The sequence below is a fragment of the Ovis aries genome, chromosome 14 (genome assembly GCF_016772045.2).
Source record: "Ovis aries strain OAR_USU_Benz2616 breed Rambouillet chromosome 14, ARS-UI_Ramb_v3.0, whole genome shotgun sequence".
NCBI lineage: Eukaryota > Metazoa > Chordata > Mammalia > Artiodactyla > Bovidae > Ovis > Ovis aries.
The window spans coordinates 63,790,149-63,805,827 of NC_056067.1; the positions used below are offsets into that span (position 1 = coordinate 63,790,149).

The 15,679-nt window shown below is 62.2% G+C and overlaps 1 protein-coding gene across 3 annotated transcripts; it reads left to right on the forward strand.

Moving 5' to 3' along the window:
* Positions 1-464: 464 nt before the first annotated feature.
* Positions 465-13,910, forward strand: TTYH1 (tweety family member 1). Of its 3 annotated transcripts, none has more exons than XM_027978821.3 (14): positions 465-690; positions 3,553-3,731; positions 5,564-5,675; positions 6,454-6,674; positions 8,425-8,520; positions 9,791-9,863; positions 10,526-10,601; positions 11,054-11,109; positions 11,247-11,339; positions 11,665-11,757; positions 12,959-13,101; positions 13,227-13,272; positions 13,393-13,473; positions 13,575-13,910. In XM_027978821.3, exons 1-13 carry the CDS (start codon positions 565-567, stop codon positions 13,429-13,431), a joined length of 1,353 nt encoding a protein of 450 aa, XP_027834622.2. In that variant the 5' UTR covers positions 465-564; the 3' UTR covers positions 13,432-13,473; positions 13,575-13,910. The 3 variants fall into 3 exon arrangements, with proteins under 3 accessions (XP_027834622.2, XP_042088482.1, XP_042088483.1); XM_042232548.2 differs by having other exon boundaries at positions 11,292-11,339; XM_042232549.2 differs by lacking the exon at positions 13,227-13,272 and having other exon boundaries at positions 527-690.
* The last annotated feature ends 1,769 nt before the right edge of the window (positions 13,911-15,679 follow it).

Here is a 15,679-nt window from a genome sequence, read left to right on the forward strand (position 1 = left end):
ACTTAAGTGGGAGGTTTTTCACCCAAATGGGTTACAGGTGAGAATTCGCTCATAGCAGTGATGAATTTTACCGATGCAACAGACCACTCTTGGTAAGTGATCTTTATTTGTAAAACGCTGTGCAAATACTGGCGACCTAGATACGAAGGTTCTTCCTGAAGATAAAGGGATCGTGGAGCTGTAGGGTGATGCGACAGTACGCGCGGCCCTCTGCTGATGTCGCTGTTCTGCCCAGCCCTGCCGGGCGCCTCCGGGAGCGAGGCGGTGCAGAGCGCGGGCCGCAGGTGGCGGCGGCCCCCGAGGGCGGGGGGCGCGGGGCGCCGGGCTCCAGCTGCCGCAGTGCGCCCCGCGGCCGCCAGGGGCAGCACCGGGCCCGCCCGGCCGCGCCGCCCCCCTCCTCCCCCAATCTCCGCCCCCCACCCCCTCCCTCCCCCCGCGCGCTCCCCCGAGCCCCGAGCCCCGCCAGACCCCGCTCAGCCCGCGCCCGGCTCCGCAGCCCCGGCGCCCGCAGCCCCGGCGCCCGCAGCCCCGGCGTCGGCCCCGCGGAGCCTTCCCCCGGGGGCCATGGGGGCGCCCCCGGGCTACCGACCCTCGGCTTGGGTCCATTTGCTCCACCAGCTGCCCCGCGCCGACTTCCAGCTCCGACCGGTGCCCAGCGCCTTCGCGCCCCAAGAGCGAGAATACCAGCAGGTGGGAGCGGCCAGGGGGGTCTGTGGGGCGGGGGCTCCAAAGCTGCTGGGTCCCGCGGGAGAAGGGGCTGGGGACCGATTCCTGTGTTCTCTGGGGGTGGGGGCCGGGCCCGGACTTTGGGGTACCGGAGGGAGCAGGAGCGTGGTTACCCGTAGCTGGAGGTTCCCCTGGGATGGGCGCAGGGAGCCAGACCCCCTAGCTCCTTAAATAAGGTGGGGGCTGGGGCCTGGGCCCCAGGGTCCCAGAGGAGGGAGGGGACGGGGGGGCCGTGGATTCCCGGGTCTCAGAGAGGATGCCCGGGAAGCTGGCCTCCTGGGTCTTCATCAGAGGGGTCCACCGCGTCCTAAAGGATGACCCTTCCCTCCTGGCATCGGGGCAGTCCAGTTAAACACGTCCCAGTTCAGGCGGGACCCAGGAGACAGGCGCTGGCATGGTGGAGGGGAAGAGGCTGGGGGTTGCCGCGCTTCTGGGACCGAATCGAAGCCTGAAATGGGGCAGAGGGTGTGAGGGGTCTTAGGGCCAGAGCTGGAAAAACCACTTGGAGGTGCTGGGAGAGGAGACCTCCAGCCAGTCCCGGGACGGGAGGGGCGGGAAAGGGGGGCTGGGGACGAGGTTCGGTTTGGGGGCCAGAGGGTGGGGCCGGTTTGGAGCCTTCAGGAGACCGGGGTCACTGGGGAAGGGGGCCCAGCCTGGGTCACGCTCCACTCGGGGCGAAAGAACGGGGTCCCCTGACCCAGTTTAATTCAAGTCCTTGACTTTGAGATTAATGAGCAAGGCTTGGCTGAGCTGGGGGCGGGGCGGGGGTGGGGAGGATGGTGGAGCCTCGGGTGGGTCCCAGGCTCTGCCTGTGAGGTCTGGACCTCTCGATCGGTCCTGAGAAGCTCCCAGGACAGGGGGCTGGGGCTTGGCAGCCTTCGGAAGGGGGGGGGGGGGGGGGTCCCAGGAAAGCGGAGCGGGGATGAGTGCTGTGTTCTGAGCTATTTGGGTCATGGCTGGACTGAGCTGGCGGTAAGCAGCTCCTCCCCGCCGGCTCCCCGCCACCCTCTCCCCAGCACGCGGCGACCGCCGGCCACGCGCCCACGGCCTCTGGCTTGCCCAGCCCGGTCCATGGACACCTGCTTACGATCAAGCAGACCTGCCCACGCCGGTGCCCACTTGGCCACCGCCAGAGGCACTCGGGGAGACCCACTGCGCCCCGCTGTCGACATTCAGGGTGACAGCGCTGGGACCCACAGGCAGGAGGGGACATCGCCCCCTAGGGAGAGCATCCTGAGGGCACAGCTGGGAAGATAATCAGGGGCTGGGCGCCACTGTGCTGGGGGGACACACTCACACCCAGCCAGACACACATTCGCACACATGCATTCACACACAAACACACTCACATATGCACACATATGCACCCATATTCAGGCCTCCCAGGTGGCGCCAGCGGTAAAGGAGCCACCTGCAATGCCGGAGACGTGAGACAGGGGCTCAGTCCCTGGGTCAGGAAGATCCCCTGGAGGAGGGCATGGCAATCCCCTCCAGGATTCTTGCTGGAGAATCCCACGGATGGAGGAGCCTGGCAGGCTACGGTCTGGGGTCACACAGAGCTGGACACAACTGAGCGACGTAGCAAGCAAGCAAGCACACCCATATACAGATACACATTCTTGCAAGAGTCACACATGCACACATATATATCACTCACATATGCACACACTCAGACGCTCGTGTCCACACAGACACACTGACACCTACATTCACATACTACCTCTCTCTCTCACACACACACACACACACCCTACCACCACCAGAGACTACTCACAGATTCAAGGACTTGTGCTCAGAACCGCACAAGTGCACACAGATCACCCCCTCACGCCTGCAGAAGCAGGCACTCCCACAGAGACACACATGCACACTCACCTACACGCCCAGCACGCACACCCCAGCGTGAGGACAAGGCAGAGCCAGGACTCAGCACTTGTGAGTCCAGAAGTCTGGGTGTGCTGCGGCTGTGGCCCCCCATGCGCTGTGTGGCTGAAGGGAAAGCGCAGACCCTCTCTGGGCTTCTGGGCAGAGCCCAGAACGGCGCCCCGTTGTTGTGCAAGGCTCTTTGGGCTGGAAGCACGGCTCCTCTCCCCACCTCTGTCCTCCCACCTTTGATGCTGTCTCCATCTCTCGCTTTCCTCTGAGTCGCTCCTTCCCCCACCCCGCCCCATCCTGAGTCTCCCCCACCCTGCCTTTCTCTCCCCCCAGCCTGCTCGGCCCTCACACTCTCAGCCTCCCCGTCCCCATCTCTGAGTCGTGTGCACACTGTCAGGGAGGCTGTCACGCTCTCCCCCCTGAGGCCCTGGGTGACAGACTCACTGCAGTGGGTGTGCAGAGCTCAGCCTTGGGGGAGAGTGAGCAAGCAGGGAGTGGGGAGGGCCAGCGGGAGGAGGGAGGAGGAAGCCTGCCACCCCCAGCCTCAGACACACCACCAGGAGCCCACACCCCCCCATCCCAGCCCCCTGATCCCCCACGGTTCCAGGGTCCAGGTCTCTCCATGTCCTCGGATGGGGCTTCGTCCCAACTACCTGGTTTCTCTGGGAAGGAAACCGAGCCTCAGAGAGGGGATGGGCCCTCTGAAGGTCACACAGCCTTTGGAGGGCAGAGCGGAACTGGAACCCAAGACCCGGGCCTCTCAACTGGAAGTGCCCTCCAACCTTAAGTTGCACAGCCCCAGCACAGACCTGAAAACCACGGGGTGGGCTTGCCACTCATGTCGCCAGGATGCCCGCCACCTGCACTGAGATCTCGGACCCAGTGCATCCAGCCACTTGGGGAGGGCGCACAGAGCCCCTCTGACGCCCTGTCACCCCCCTCCTTCCCCAGGCCCTGTTGCTGGTGGTGGCCTTGGCAGGCCTGGGCTTGGGCCTGAGCCTCATTTTCATTGCTGTCTACCTCATCCGCTTCTGCTGCTGCCGGCCCCCTGAGCCTCCCGGGGCCAAGAGCCCCCCGCCCGGGGGAGGGTGTGTCACCTGGAACTGCATCGCTGCCCTTCTCGTCGGCTGGTAATGGGGCCCCAGGGTGGGCGGGAAGGGGGACAGGGCTCCCCAAGCTCTCTATCAGCAGCCTTCCTGGTGGTATCCCAGCAGGGAGACTTGCTCTCCCATTCGATGGATGGAGAAACTGAGGCCGGGACAGGAGACATGACTTCCCTGGCTGGATGGGGTAGGGGCTGAAGGCTGGGCAGTCAGACTGCTGGGGTTGCTGTCTCTGAGTGGAATAGCTGTGTGCCCTGCGGGAGTGGTATAACTCCTCCAGGCCTCAGTTTCCACATCTCTAGAATGGGCACTGTTGACACACCCACCTCCCAGTTGTGGTGAGAGCGAGTGAAATGTTCAGTGCCTGGTCCCCAGCTGGGATTGGTAAACGTGAACTAGTGATGTCACTCGTTAACTCATTGATGCATTCATTCAGCAGTTATTTCCTGAGTATCTACAACAGTACCAGGGGAGCCTGACCAAGCCAGACAGGAGCCCTGCCCTCATGGAGCCAGGGATGGCCCCGTCAGGGACGGTAGAGGGATGTCTGTGATCCCAGAGCAGACCCACGCTGGCCTGACTCCTTCCCACAGTGACCTCGCTGGACTCGAGTTGTCACGACCAGTTCCGAAGAGGGAGGCTCAGAGAGAAGCAACTTCTCAAGGCCGCCTGGGCCGCGTGGCAGGGTGCAGATTCAGACCAAAAGCCCCTAGGAGTGCAGGGCCGCCTCCCGGGGCACCAGCAGAGCAGAGAGGGACAGGACAGCTGAGGAGACACTCTGTGCCCAGGGCTAGCTCTGAGCACGGCCCCTCCCGCAGGGCACCCCCTCCACCCAGGACAGACCAGGGCGCTCAAGATCTGCCCCTGGAGTGGGGGCTAGGGGCGGGCAAGGCGGCTGCGGCCAGAAAGATGGTTCTGCCACCCTGCAAGGAGCCCCCCGTGCAGGGCTTTGGGGTGTGGGCAGAGGCGAGGGCTTCCTCCTCGGGCCCTCCAGAGTCAGGGTAGACTGGGGAGGTGGACAAAGGCCCCGCGGGGGAGCGGCATGGTGGCCCTGCGGCCTGGGAACAAGAGCAGCTTTGTGGAACCGTGGACAATGGGTAGCGGCCGGTGTCCGATCCCAGGGCTGGGGGCGGGGCGCTGGGAGCCGTGAGGGCGTCTGGGCGTCCGGGCCTCCTCCGCCCCAGTGCAGCCCTGGCTCCCCTCCGCAAAGGGCCACAGTGCGTTGGGGGTGGGGGGAGATTGGAGACCGTATTCAGGCCCCACAATGGAGCTCTGTCTGCTGGCAACTGAGGTGAAGGGGGGGCGCCCTGCTTCTGGCCCATCGGCCCACATTCCCTTGCTTCCCTCCCAGCTGTCCAGACACTTGGGTCCCCAGGGGAGGGGGAAGGCTGGGAGCTCCAGGTTCCGGGACCCCCAGGAGGTGGTGGCTCCGTGGAACCCCCTGGAGGCAGGGCAGAGGATGGCTGGAGCCTGAAGGGACGGGTGCTGAGGACCCTGGATGTTTGGGGGAAAGAATAGAGGGGCTGCGGGTGGAGGTGGCAGACCCCAGAGGTGAGAACTCCCCACTCTGGGGCTGGGCACAGCAGGGGTTCACTCCGGGGAGGTACGAGTTAAATCTGGGGGCCCCCTCCCCGCCACCTCTCCACCCACCATTAGCATCACAATGACGTCCCTGGGCCGGGGGAGTGAGACCTTCTCCGTTACCTTGGCAACCGGTGGGGGCCAGGCTGGAGACGTTGCTTTCCCACGAAGGGCTGAACCAATGGGATGGGGTGGGAGATGCGATTGGGTGTGTGAGGCGGGGAACAGCCCCCAGGGTCCCAGGACCGTTTGTGATTTCCCGTCCCTCCTCCTCTTAGCGCTGGCATTGGCGTCGGTTTCTATGGCAACAGTGAGACCAGCGATGGGGTGTCCCAGCTCAGCTCTGCACTACTGCACGCCAACCACACGCTCACCGCCATTGACCACCTGGTGAGGAGGCCAGACACGGGCCAGACCCCAGGCCCGCACCCAGACTGCTTCCCCGCACCTGGCCAAAAGAACCCCCGTCCCCGCCCCCAGGAAACAGGGTCTGAACTCAGAGCTGAGAGCCCAGGTTCAGAATATCAGGTTCCAACATGCAGATCTCAGACTGTCCCCCCAACGCTGACAGCCAGTCAGGGCGCCACGCATGGCAGCCTCAGAACCTCAGCCCAGATCTGGGACTAGAGACTCAAACCCAAACCCCCAGACTCACTGCATCCCCAGCCCTGGGCTTCAATGCACAGCCCAGACCATTCAGACACTAAACACCAAGACCCTGCCCTCAGGGCAGATCCAGGCCAAGTGCGAGGCGGGAGGCCTGAACACTGAGATCCAGGACTCAGCCAGGAAGCCTTGCTCTGACCCCCACGACTCCAGGCGCGAGCCCGAGACCCAGCCCGACCTCATACCTTAGACTTCATGTCCAGTTGCAGCCCTGGGCCGCAGAACCCAGACTTGCGACCCCAGGCTCAGTCCTAGGATGCCAGCTTCATCGCAGCCCTGGGGCTCACCCGCTCACCTCTCCACCTCCTGAAAGAAGCCACAGAAGCACTCCAGATCACAGGCTCCTCCTTCACTTCCCGCATCCTCGGATGCCCTAGCGCCCGATCCCGGACAGCCAGCCCTGCTCACTCCTGCTTCACCCCCGCCACCCTGGCCCCTGCCCTCCCTCCCAGAGGACACCCTTCCCTGACTCCAGATGCCTCCCTTCTGCCCCTGTGCCCAGGTGCTAGAGATGGTGGAGAGGCTGGACGAGGCCGTGAGGACAGAGCTGACCACGCTGGAGGAGGTGCTGACGCAGCGCACAGAGCTGGTGGCCGCCGCCCGGGGTGCCCGGCGGCAGGCGGAAACCGTGGCCCAGCAGCTCCAGGGGCTGGCCTTCTGGCGGGGGGTGCCCCTGAGCCCCCTGCAGGTGGCCGAGAATGTGTCCTTCGTAGAGGAGTACAGGTGGGTGGCCTCTTTCCTGTCCTGGGTGGAGAAAATTAGGCAGGAGATGAGAACAGCAGAGGCTGGCAGTTTTTGGGGTGGGGGACGGTCATTCCAGGAAGGCCACATGGAGAAGGTAACATTTGAAGGAGGAGAGAGAACCAGTTATTAGGGTATCAGGCAGCCACTCATCCCAGCAGCCAGCACGGTGGAGTCCTCGTCACTTCGTCCACTAGGAATGATTTCTTTGGTTCATCCAACACCTGGGGCCCTGACCAGACATCGGGGCAGAGAGACAGGGTAGACTTTTGTCCTGGATTCTGTGCTCCAGAGGGGAGGCAGACCTGGGTTGAAGCAGCCCATAATTTGGATGCCCACCGTGGGCATCAGACAAGCCTAGGTCCCAGTGAATTCAAGTTCTGGGTTGTGACCAAGTCCAGGGGCCACAGCTCCATTTCAGGGGGGCTGGGGGTAGGAGTGTAGACTTTGCCAGGGTGAGACAGACCCACCATCTACAAGAAATAGCTGTTGGATACCCCCAAGAATCTACCTGCAACGCCGGAGGTGCAGGAGACGTGGGTTTGATCCCTGAGCAGGGAAAATTTCCTGGAGGAGGGCATGGCAACCCACTCCAGTATTCGTGCCTGGAGAATCCTTTGCACAGAGGAACCTGGGGGGCTACAGTCCATGGGGTCGCAAAGAGTCGGACACGACTGAGCAACTGCGCATGCATGCCGTGTGGCCATGCATGCATATGAGACTGTCTGGCACTCCGGAGTCCTTCAGGGGACTTGGCCGGTTCTCCCAGAGGGAAAATTTTGCTGTTCATGGAGGGTAAGGACAGAAGTGCCGCCTGTCCTGTACAGAAACCAGAGTGAGGCTGGAGCACGTGAGCTGTCAGTGGCCACATAGGGAACCTGGAGGTCAGCTGGAGCCACTGAGCCCAGCTTCCCCTCCCTGGAGACAGCCTGACCCTCCCACGGTCCGGGAAAGGAGTGCAACAGTCAGTCCCCACGGAGGTCCGAGCAGAGGCTGCCGCGGAGAAGGTGGCGGCTCCCTTGCCACTCTGCCCACGTGGGGACCTCTGAGAACGCTGCTGTTTATTGAGCGTCTCCCCTGGGCCAGCACTGCGCTGTAGCTTCACAGGCTTTGTCCTCTGCAGTGTCGATCATTAACTAACACTGAATTTGTTTAGATGCGCCCACGTGCTCGGCACGCTCCTCGGTGCTCTCAGCCTTATGACAGCCGTAGAAAGTAGGCGCTGCTGTTCTCCCTGAGAGTTACCAGCAGGGAAACCGAGGCACAGAAGCTGTGGGCGGGCAGGAAGCGGAGGGGCTGGCATTGCGGCCCAGCCCATCTGCCCGCAGACACTGAGCCCTTGGGTTGCGCCCTGTGATGCTGGATGCAGGCCTGGGAAAAAGTCCCGCTAAGACGCTGCAGCCTGGGGTGGAGAGGCTGGGGCCCCGAGAGGCCAGATCTCTGAGAGTGCCAGTCACAGGGCTTGTGCGTGGCATGGTGCGGGGGTGGTTATGGTGATCTGCCTGAGGCCCTGTGCTCTAAACGGCGATAGTGACCAGCCCCCTATGCACCCGTTTCAGAGATGAGCTTGGCTGAGGCCTGGAGACTGGGCATCAGGGAGAGCGCAGAGATCCAGGCAGAGGTGGCCCTCGTAGGGGTGCTGTCACCTGCTGCTGTGTCCCAGTCCGGGAGCCTGGACACCCGAAAGGCTGGGTTGACTGCTTCCGCCTCACCCCTGTTGCCCCCTCCCCAGGTGGCTGGCCTACGTCCTCCTGCTGCTCCTGGAGCTGCTGGTCTGTCTCTTCACCCTCCTGGGCCTGGCGAGGCAGAGCAAGTGGCTGGTGATCGTGTAAGTCCGGGTGGCCTTCCTGGCGGTGGGGAACATCACAGGGCGAGATCCCACAGCGCTCTTGTGAGAAGGGCCGCCGTCTTTCCAAGGCTCACACAGGTTTCATTCCCTTGTCCCACAAACCTCCAGAGAGTTCCTGGGGTGGGCGGGCACGTAGGGACACAGAGCGGCCCAGGAGGGGCTGGGGCAGCAGACTCTCCTTGTCGCAGGGAGTGCAAGAAAGTCCCAGAAAAGAAATAACAGTAATAATGCTTGTGCTGAGGACAGGGGTGATCACTGCCCCCTTTGGTTGCCATGACAACACCGAGAACAGAGGTGCTGTCAGAGGTCCGTCTGGCAGGCAGATGAGGGCAGAAGGCCCTTACGTGGTGCGTGGAATTAAGGACCACACTCTTACTGAAAGGTTCATTCTGTATGCCTGATACTCTTCTGGAACACTCGCGTTGATCTTACGAAGAGGTCCTTCCTGTCTCCCCATTTAACAGAAATGGAGACTGGTGATCAGAGAGGTTGTTAGGTCACTTGCCCAGCGTTGCACAGCCAGAAAGTGCTGGAGCTGAGATTCCACCCAGGCCAGCCTATCCCACTCAGAGGAGCCCTTGTATCCTCTCTGGCCCTGAGGGGGCCCACGCTGGCGCCCACCACCATCCCCACGCTCCCCTCTGGGGTGAGCAGGCCTGCTATTCCATCCAGGCTCTCCTCTGAAGTTTGGAGAAGGTAAACATGGCGGGCGGTCTGGGACTTGGGGCCGGGCCTTCAGTGTGACCCCCTGCAGGCACCCTTCTCGCTCGCGGACCACCCTCCAATGATGACCCATCCCCCCGCAAAGAGAAAAAACAGGAGGCGATTTCAGCCCTGGAGCTGAGTCCACTCCTGGGCTGAGCTGGAGGCTGACCAATGGGTGAAGCTGAGAGCGAGCTCCTGCGGAATTCAGAGCTGGGAACTGGGGCCCCAGGCCTGGCAGTCACCTTCCCACGGTCCCACAGTTCGGAGCAAGGCGGGGCAGACCTGGGCAGGAGCTGCCCGCACAGGGCCCTCTCACTGCCAACCCCCTGCCCCCACCCCCAGCAGGGCCAGATGCTCAGCTTGGCGTCACCACCTACAGGCCCACCCTCTCCCTGCCCACCGCTCTGCCCCTGACTGTTATCCTTTTGGCTCCAGAGGTTGGTGGGGGAGGGGTGGGGCTGTGATATGATCTGGGACGGGAAGCGGTGAGGTGGGAGATTAGGAACCCCAGAACTCCAGTCCCACCCCTCCTCCCTCACTACAGGATGACGGTGATGAGTCTCCTGGTTCTGGTCCTGAGCTGGGGCTCCATGGGCCTGGAGGCAGCCACAGCCGTGGTGAGCACCAGCGGTGGGGTGGGGTGGGGACAGGCACCTGTGCTCCAAGACTCCAGGGGCTGAAGGCCCCTGACTTCCAGACCTGGGGAGGAGGGGAACAGAGGCCTAAGATCCTGAGAGACAAGACTTGGGAGACAGGCTCACAGGTTCTTCGGTTTGAAGCCAGTGTCCTAGGTGCTGAGGGGCGGGGGGCCTGGACCCCCAGGTCTGAGGGGGGAGGAGGGGCTGGGAGCCTGGACCCCTGGGTCTGAGGGGGGAGGAGGGGCTGGGGGCCTGGACCCCCGGGTCTGAGGAGGAGGGGCTAGGGGCCTGGACCCCCAGGTCTGAGGAGGAGGGGCTGGGGGCCTGGACCCCCAGGTCTGAGGAGGAGGGGCTGGGGGCCTGGACCCCCGGGTCTGAGGAGGAGGGGCTAGGGGCCTGGACCCCCAGGTCTGAGGAGGAGGGGCTGGGGGCCTGGACCCCCGGGTCTGAGGGGGGAGGAGGGGCAGGGGCCTGGACCCCCGGGTCTGAGGGGGGAGGAGGGGCTGGGAGCCTGGACCCCTGGGTCTGAGGAAGGGGGCAGGGGCCTGGACCCGCGGGTCTGAGGAAGGGGGCGGGGCCTGGACCCTGAGGCACGTGAGGCGGGGGCGTGTCCGTCCGAGCCCCCTCTGTGCCGCTCTCAGGGCCTCAGTGACTTCTGCTCCAGTCCAGACAGCTACATCCTGAACCTGACCCAGGAGGAGACCGGCCTTGGCTCAGGTGATCACATCTCTGGGCGCACGCCCTGCATCCTCAGGCATCCACGCCTGGGGTGGGGTGGGGGTGCCAGCCCTGCCCAGTTCTGCCCGGCAGAAGCTCTCAGCACCTGCCCTGGCGAACTGGAAAAGAGGGAAGGGATAAAGACGCTGAGACGAGGGGTCAGGGAGAGGGGCGCGCTGGGCCACTTGGAGAAAGTGGGGAGCCCAGTTGGGTCAGCGCAGGTCAGAAGCAGCTCTGTGGGGTGTTCAGAGCAGCGTTCCGGCTGTGGCTGCAGCAGAAGGGAGTCCCCTGGAGCAGGGGGAGTGGGGCCTCGGAGGGCTCGGAGGGCGAGGCCAGCGGGACCACAGGAGGGCCCTGAGCGGGGAGGGTGGAAAGTGTGGCCCTGCCCCGCTGCCTGTCCGCGGGAAGGATCCCGGGGCTCACGGCCTCCCCGGTCTTCCCTCCCGCTTCAGACATCCTGAACTACTATTTCCTCTGCAACCAGGCCGTCTCCAACCCCTTTCAACAGGTGAGGGATGCGGGCGAGGGAGCCGGGGGAGGAGGGTGCGCCTGGGGCCTGGATCTAGGGACCCCGGGGTGGGAGGAGAGGGGGCGGGGGGTGGGGGGGTCAACCGCTGGGCCCTCCTCCCTCCCTCCTTCTCGCAGAGGCTGACTCTGTCCCAGCGAGCTCTGGCCAACATTCACTCCCAGCTGCAGGGCCTGGAGCGGGAAGCTGTGCCTCAGTTCCCTTCTGCGCAGGTCTGCGGGCCGGGGGCTCCCCCTGCACCCCAACTCCCAGGCGGGGAAGGGGGCGGGGGCCTGGAGCGGTGGGCGGGGTCTTAGGAAGAGGCGGGTCACCGGTTGTGGGCGGGGCCCGCCTAAGGGAAAGGCCGAGGGCTGTGGGTGGGGCCCCGGGGCGTGGGGCGGGCGGGGGCGGGGCCTGGATGTATGGGTGGAGTCTTAGGAAGGGGCGGGTCGGCGATGCGGGCGGGGCCCAGGGCGTGGCGCGGGCAGAGGGGCGTGGCCTGGTGTGGTGGGCGGAGCCCGGAGAGTTCCTGGAATAACAACCCCATTCCCACCGCAGAAGCCTGTGCTGTCCTTGGAGGAGACGCTGAATGTAACAGAAGGGAGCTTCCACCAGTTGGTGGCACTGCTACATTGTCGTGGCCTGCACAAGGTGACCCCTGTCCCCTTCCCTAAGTTATGCTCCCAGGGGAGCCTCTGCCTGGACCTGGAAACCTAGGCCTCTCCATGTGGCTTCCTGTCCCTACCCTCCACAACCCTTCCTCCAGCAAGTCCTTCTGGACTCCAGGCACAGCTCACGCTAGCACCTCTGCTCTCGACGGCGGCAGAGCGTCTTCCCGCTCCCCACAGCAGCCCGCAGCCTAGCGAGCCTTTTAAACGCAATCTGATCTTCTTCCTCCGCTTAGAAACCTCCAGCAGTTCCCCCAGCCTGCGGATTACAGTCGGGGCCCCTGTGGTTACCCCTGGCTGGTTTCCGGCCTCAGCCCTTTGCACCCCCATCCTCCCCGTCCCCCTCCCCCTCAGGGAGCGGCCATGGACCTCCCATAGCAGCGTTCCTTCCTTCCTGTACCATCTCTGCTGTAGCGGGGAGGGGAGGGGCACCCAGTACTGCTTTCCAAACCGCCGCTCTCATCTCCTCGTGGTCTGAAGTGACCTCCTGGGGCTTGGTTACCGAAGTTGCCCCGGCGCTTGGAGCAGCGCCTGGCACTGAGCAGGCCGTCCGTCATTCAGGCCAGTTCCTGCTGAATGACCGAGAGTCCGGCGTTCAGGAATCGCTGGTTTCTAGCGATGACAGCGGTGCCAACCAGTGTTTTCTGACCAGGCATTACCGTGCGGGGGGGTGGGGGGGGGTGGGGCAGGTCTACGCCAGTTGTTTTGCTAAAGCCTTCTTCTCAGTGTTGTTCTAAGTCAGGGATTTTTGCCCCGGGGGACAGTTGGCAGTGTGTGGAGGCATCCTTGGGGGTCTCAGCCCCGCGAGAGAGTGCTGTGGGCAGAGGCCAGGGATGCACCCCCACCCCCCCAACACACACACACACACTGTGGAAAGTGTCCAGGACGAGCAGTCTGGCACCCAGTAAGGGCCAAGCAGCAGCGGCCCTTAGCTGTAGCAGTGCCGAGCGTGCGTGGGGTGGTGGGTTCTCAGTGATGGACAGGAAGTCATGACTTGGGGTCGTGCCTGCGGGTGTGATAAATGACAGTGACCTCAGCACCTACTGTGCACTGAGCGCTTTCGGTGACAGGGGAGGAAGCTGTGGCACAGAGAGGCTGCGGGATTTTCTCAGTGAGGCACAGCCAGGTGGACGGTCTGGGCCGTGGGCACTGCCTGCTAAACCCTCCCATCTCTCCCGCCCCAGGATTATGGCTCAGCCCTGCGCGGCCTGTGTGAAGACACCCTGGAAGGACTGCTCTTTCTGCTTCTCTTCTCCCTTCTGTCTGCTGGGGCCCTGGCCACCGTCCTCTGCAGCCTGCCCCGAGCTTGGGCCCTCTTCCCACCCAGGTCAGGAGGGGAGGGGCTGAAGTCCTGGGGGAGGGGATGGGGAGCACCATCGAGCCACTGCTGGGGACCGTGCCCTCACGGGTCCCCCTTCCTGCTTCTCTGCTACTCCCCTTGTTGCACCCCAGTGACGACTACGAGGACACAGACGATGATGACCCTTTCAACCCTCAGGTACCGGACCCCCTGGTCTGAGGGAGGAGGGGCTGGAGGCCTGGAGTCCTGGTCTGAGGGCACACATCGCCAAGCCCAGCTCCCTAATCATGCCCTCCCCTGCCCACATCTCCCTGGCAGGAATCCAAGCGCTTCGTGCAGTGGCAGTCATCAATCTGAGCCCTTTCTCCAGTCCAGACTGGAGCCTGGTCTCCGTGTCTGGTGAGTGTCTAGACTGACACCCCAGCTCCCAAGCCGGCCTCCAGCCCCTGACCGCACCTCCCTCCCACCTCCATCTGGTCCGTTTTTGCCTCTCTCTGCAGTTCCTTCCCCGGCTGCCGGAGAAGACCCCACTAACCCAGCCTTACTGGGCTCCCACCACTAACAACGCCCTGGCCACGGACACCTTAAACAGGACTGCCTCCCTGCCCTGCCCTTCTCCGTGTCCTTAGCCCTGGAAGTAAGCCTGGGGAGCAGGCCAGGGTCTGGGGGCTTGGTGGGGAGAGGGGAGAAAGCCAGCCCCGCCACCCCTCATCCCTGGAGGGATGAGAGTGCGCTCCGGCCCCTGCCACACCCCAGAGGACTTAGGGCCCCTGCTCTCCACTTGCAGCACCCAACCTGGGAATGGGCTGATTTGAAATAAAAGGGAAGACTTTATTTTACAAGCAGCTGGGTCCTTATTTCTCCCTGATCTGGCCTCACAGTTGGGGGTGGGGGTGGGCAGAGAGCCCATCACCTCTGCTCCCACCTGGCTTCCTGGCTCCCAGGTGCTTTTGCTCCCGTCTCGATGCTGCACCAAAAAAACAACAACAACAACAACAATCCCCCCTCCCCGGCCCCCTATCTAAAGCAGCACAAATGTCCTGATACAGGAAGAAACGCAGATCCCTGGAACAGAAGACAGTCTAGAAATAGATCTCAGAGTGTGTGTGTGTATGACAGAAGACAGATTTCAAGTCAGGGCAAAAGGGACTGGTTTCAAAGGAATGCTGATATGATTAGCTCTCCATCTGGAAGGAAACAGTCTGCATACAATACAGGCAAAAAAATCCAAATGCAGACGAGTAAGGGGCTTCCCTGGTGGCTCAGATGGTGAAGAATCTGCCTGCAGTGTGGGAGACCTGAGTTCCATCCTTGGATCTGGAAGATCCCCTGGAGGTAGGGCATGGCAGCCCGCTCCAGTGTTCCTGCCTGGGAGAATCCCATGGACGGAGGAGCCTGGCGGGCTACAGTCCATGGGGTTGCAGAGTCAGGCACGACTGAGTGACTAAGCATAGCACAGCACAAGGGGACAGAAGTATTTCAAGAGAAAGGAGGAGACTCTTGTATCTCTTAGTTGTAGAGGGAGGGCGTTCAGTGAGATATCCTGAAGACAGAAACAAAAAAGTAACTTATTTGACAAATTGTGGAATGAGAAAAATACCATAAAGTCCAGAGGCAGATTGACAGTCTGGGGAAAATTTTTAAAAAAACAATGAAATAGATAATTCTTCATACATATAAGCTGCAAAGTTATATCCTCAAATCAAGAAAAAGACCACCCAACATAAAAATAAGCAAGGGAGAAGACCATTTAACAAAATGGAAATCCCAACACCAGGGGACAGACTAAAAGGCATTCAAACCCTGATGATTAGGAATTGCACTTTAAAACTTTGGGCGTCTCCGGTGGCTCAGTGGTAAAGAATCTGCCTGCAGTGCAGGAGACCTGGGTTCGATCCCTGTGTCAGGAAGATCCCCTGGAGAAGGGAATGGCAACCTGCTCCAGTATTCTTGCCTGGAGACTCTCATGGACAGAGAAGCCTGGTGGACTATACAGTCCATGGGGTCACAAGAGAGTTGAACACAGCTGAGCAACTAAACAACAAGTTGCTGGTCTGGTGTGAACGTCCATCTGTGTCTCTGTGGGAACACTGATGGGGTTACTCCCAATGCTGAGTAGAGTACTAAGGGTCATGTCCTCTGTGGAAAATAAACCATATGTTCTCTCTTGAAAAAAGCCCCAAGGGTTTCAGGTCAAGGCCTGTTGGCCCAGAGCACCAGATGCCCAATGAGGGGCCTGCCGGGGGGACTGCTCCATGCTTGCTAATCATTTCCATCCTGAGCACTGCAAGGAATGCTCAAGAAAGCCCCTGATGTGTGGGTCTGAAGCTGGGAAAGAGAAAGGGACCATGGCTTCCAAAGAGGGACACCGCGGCAACCCGCAGGTCACTCATGACTGTGAGCTGTTTGGTGCCCTGTTGAGGGGATGGCCTGGAGGCTCTTCTAGCCGCTTTGCTCTCAAATGCTGCCCTCTAGTGCCTCTGAGTCTGTGTTCAGAAGCCGATGCCGCTGGATGTGTTGGACCCTCACAGAGTACTCGGATTCATGCTGCCGGATTTTCCGGGAGTCGTCATTAACTGGGAAGCCTGGTGCCTCTGATGCCTAA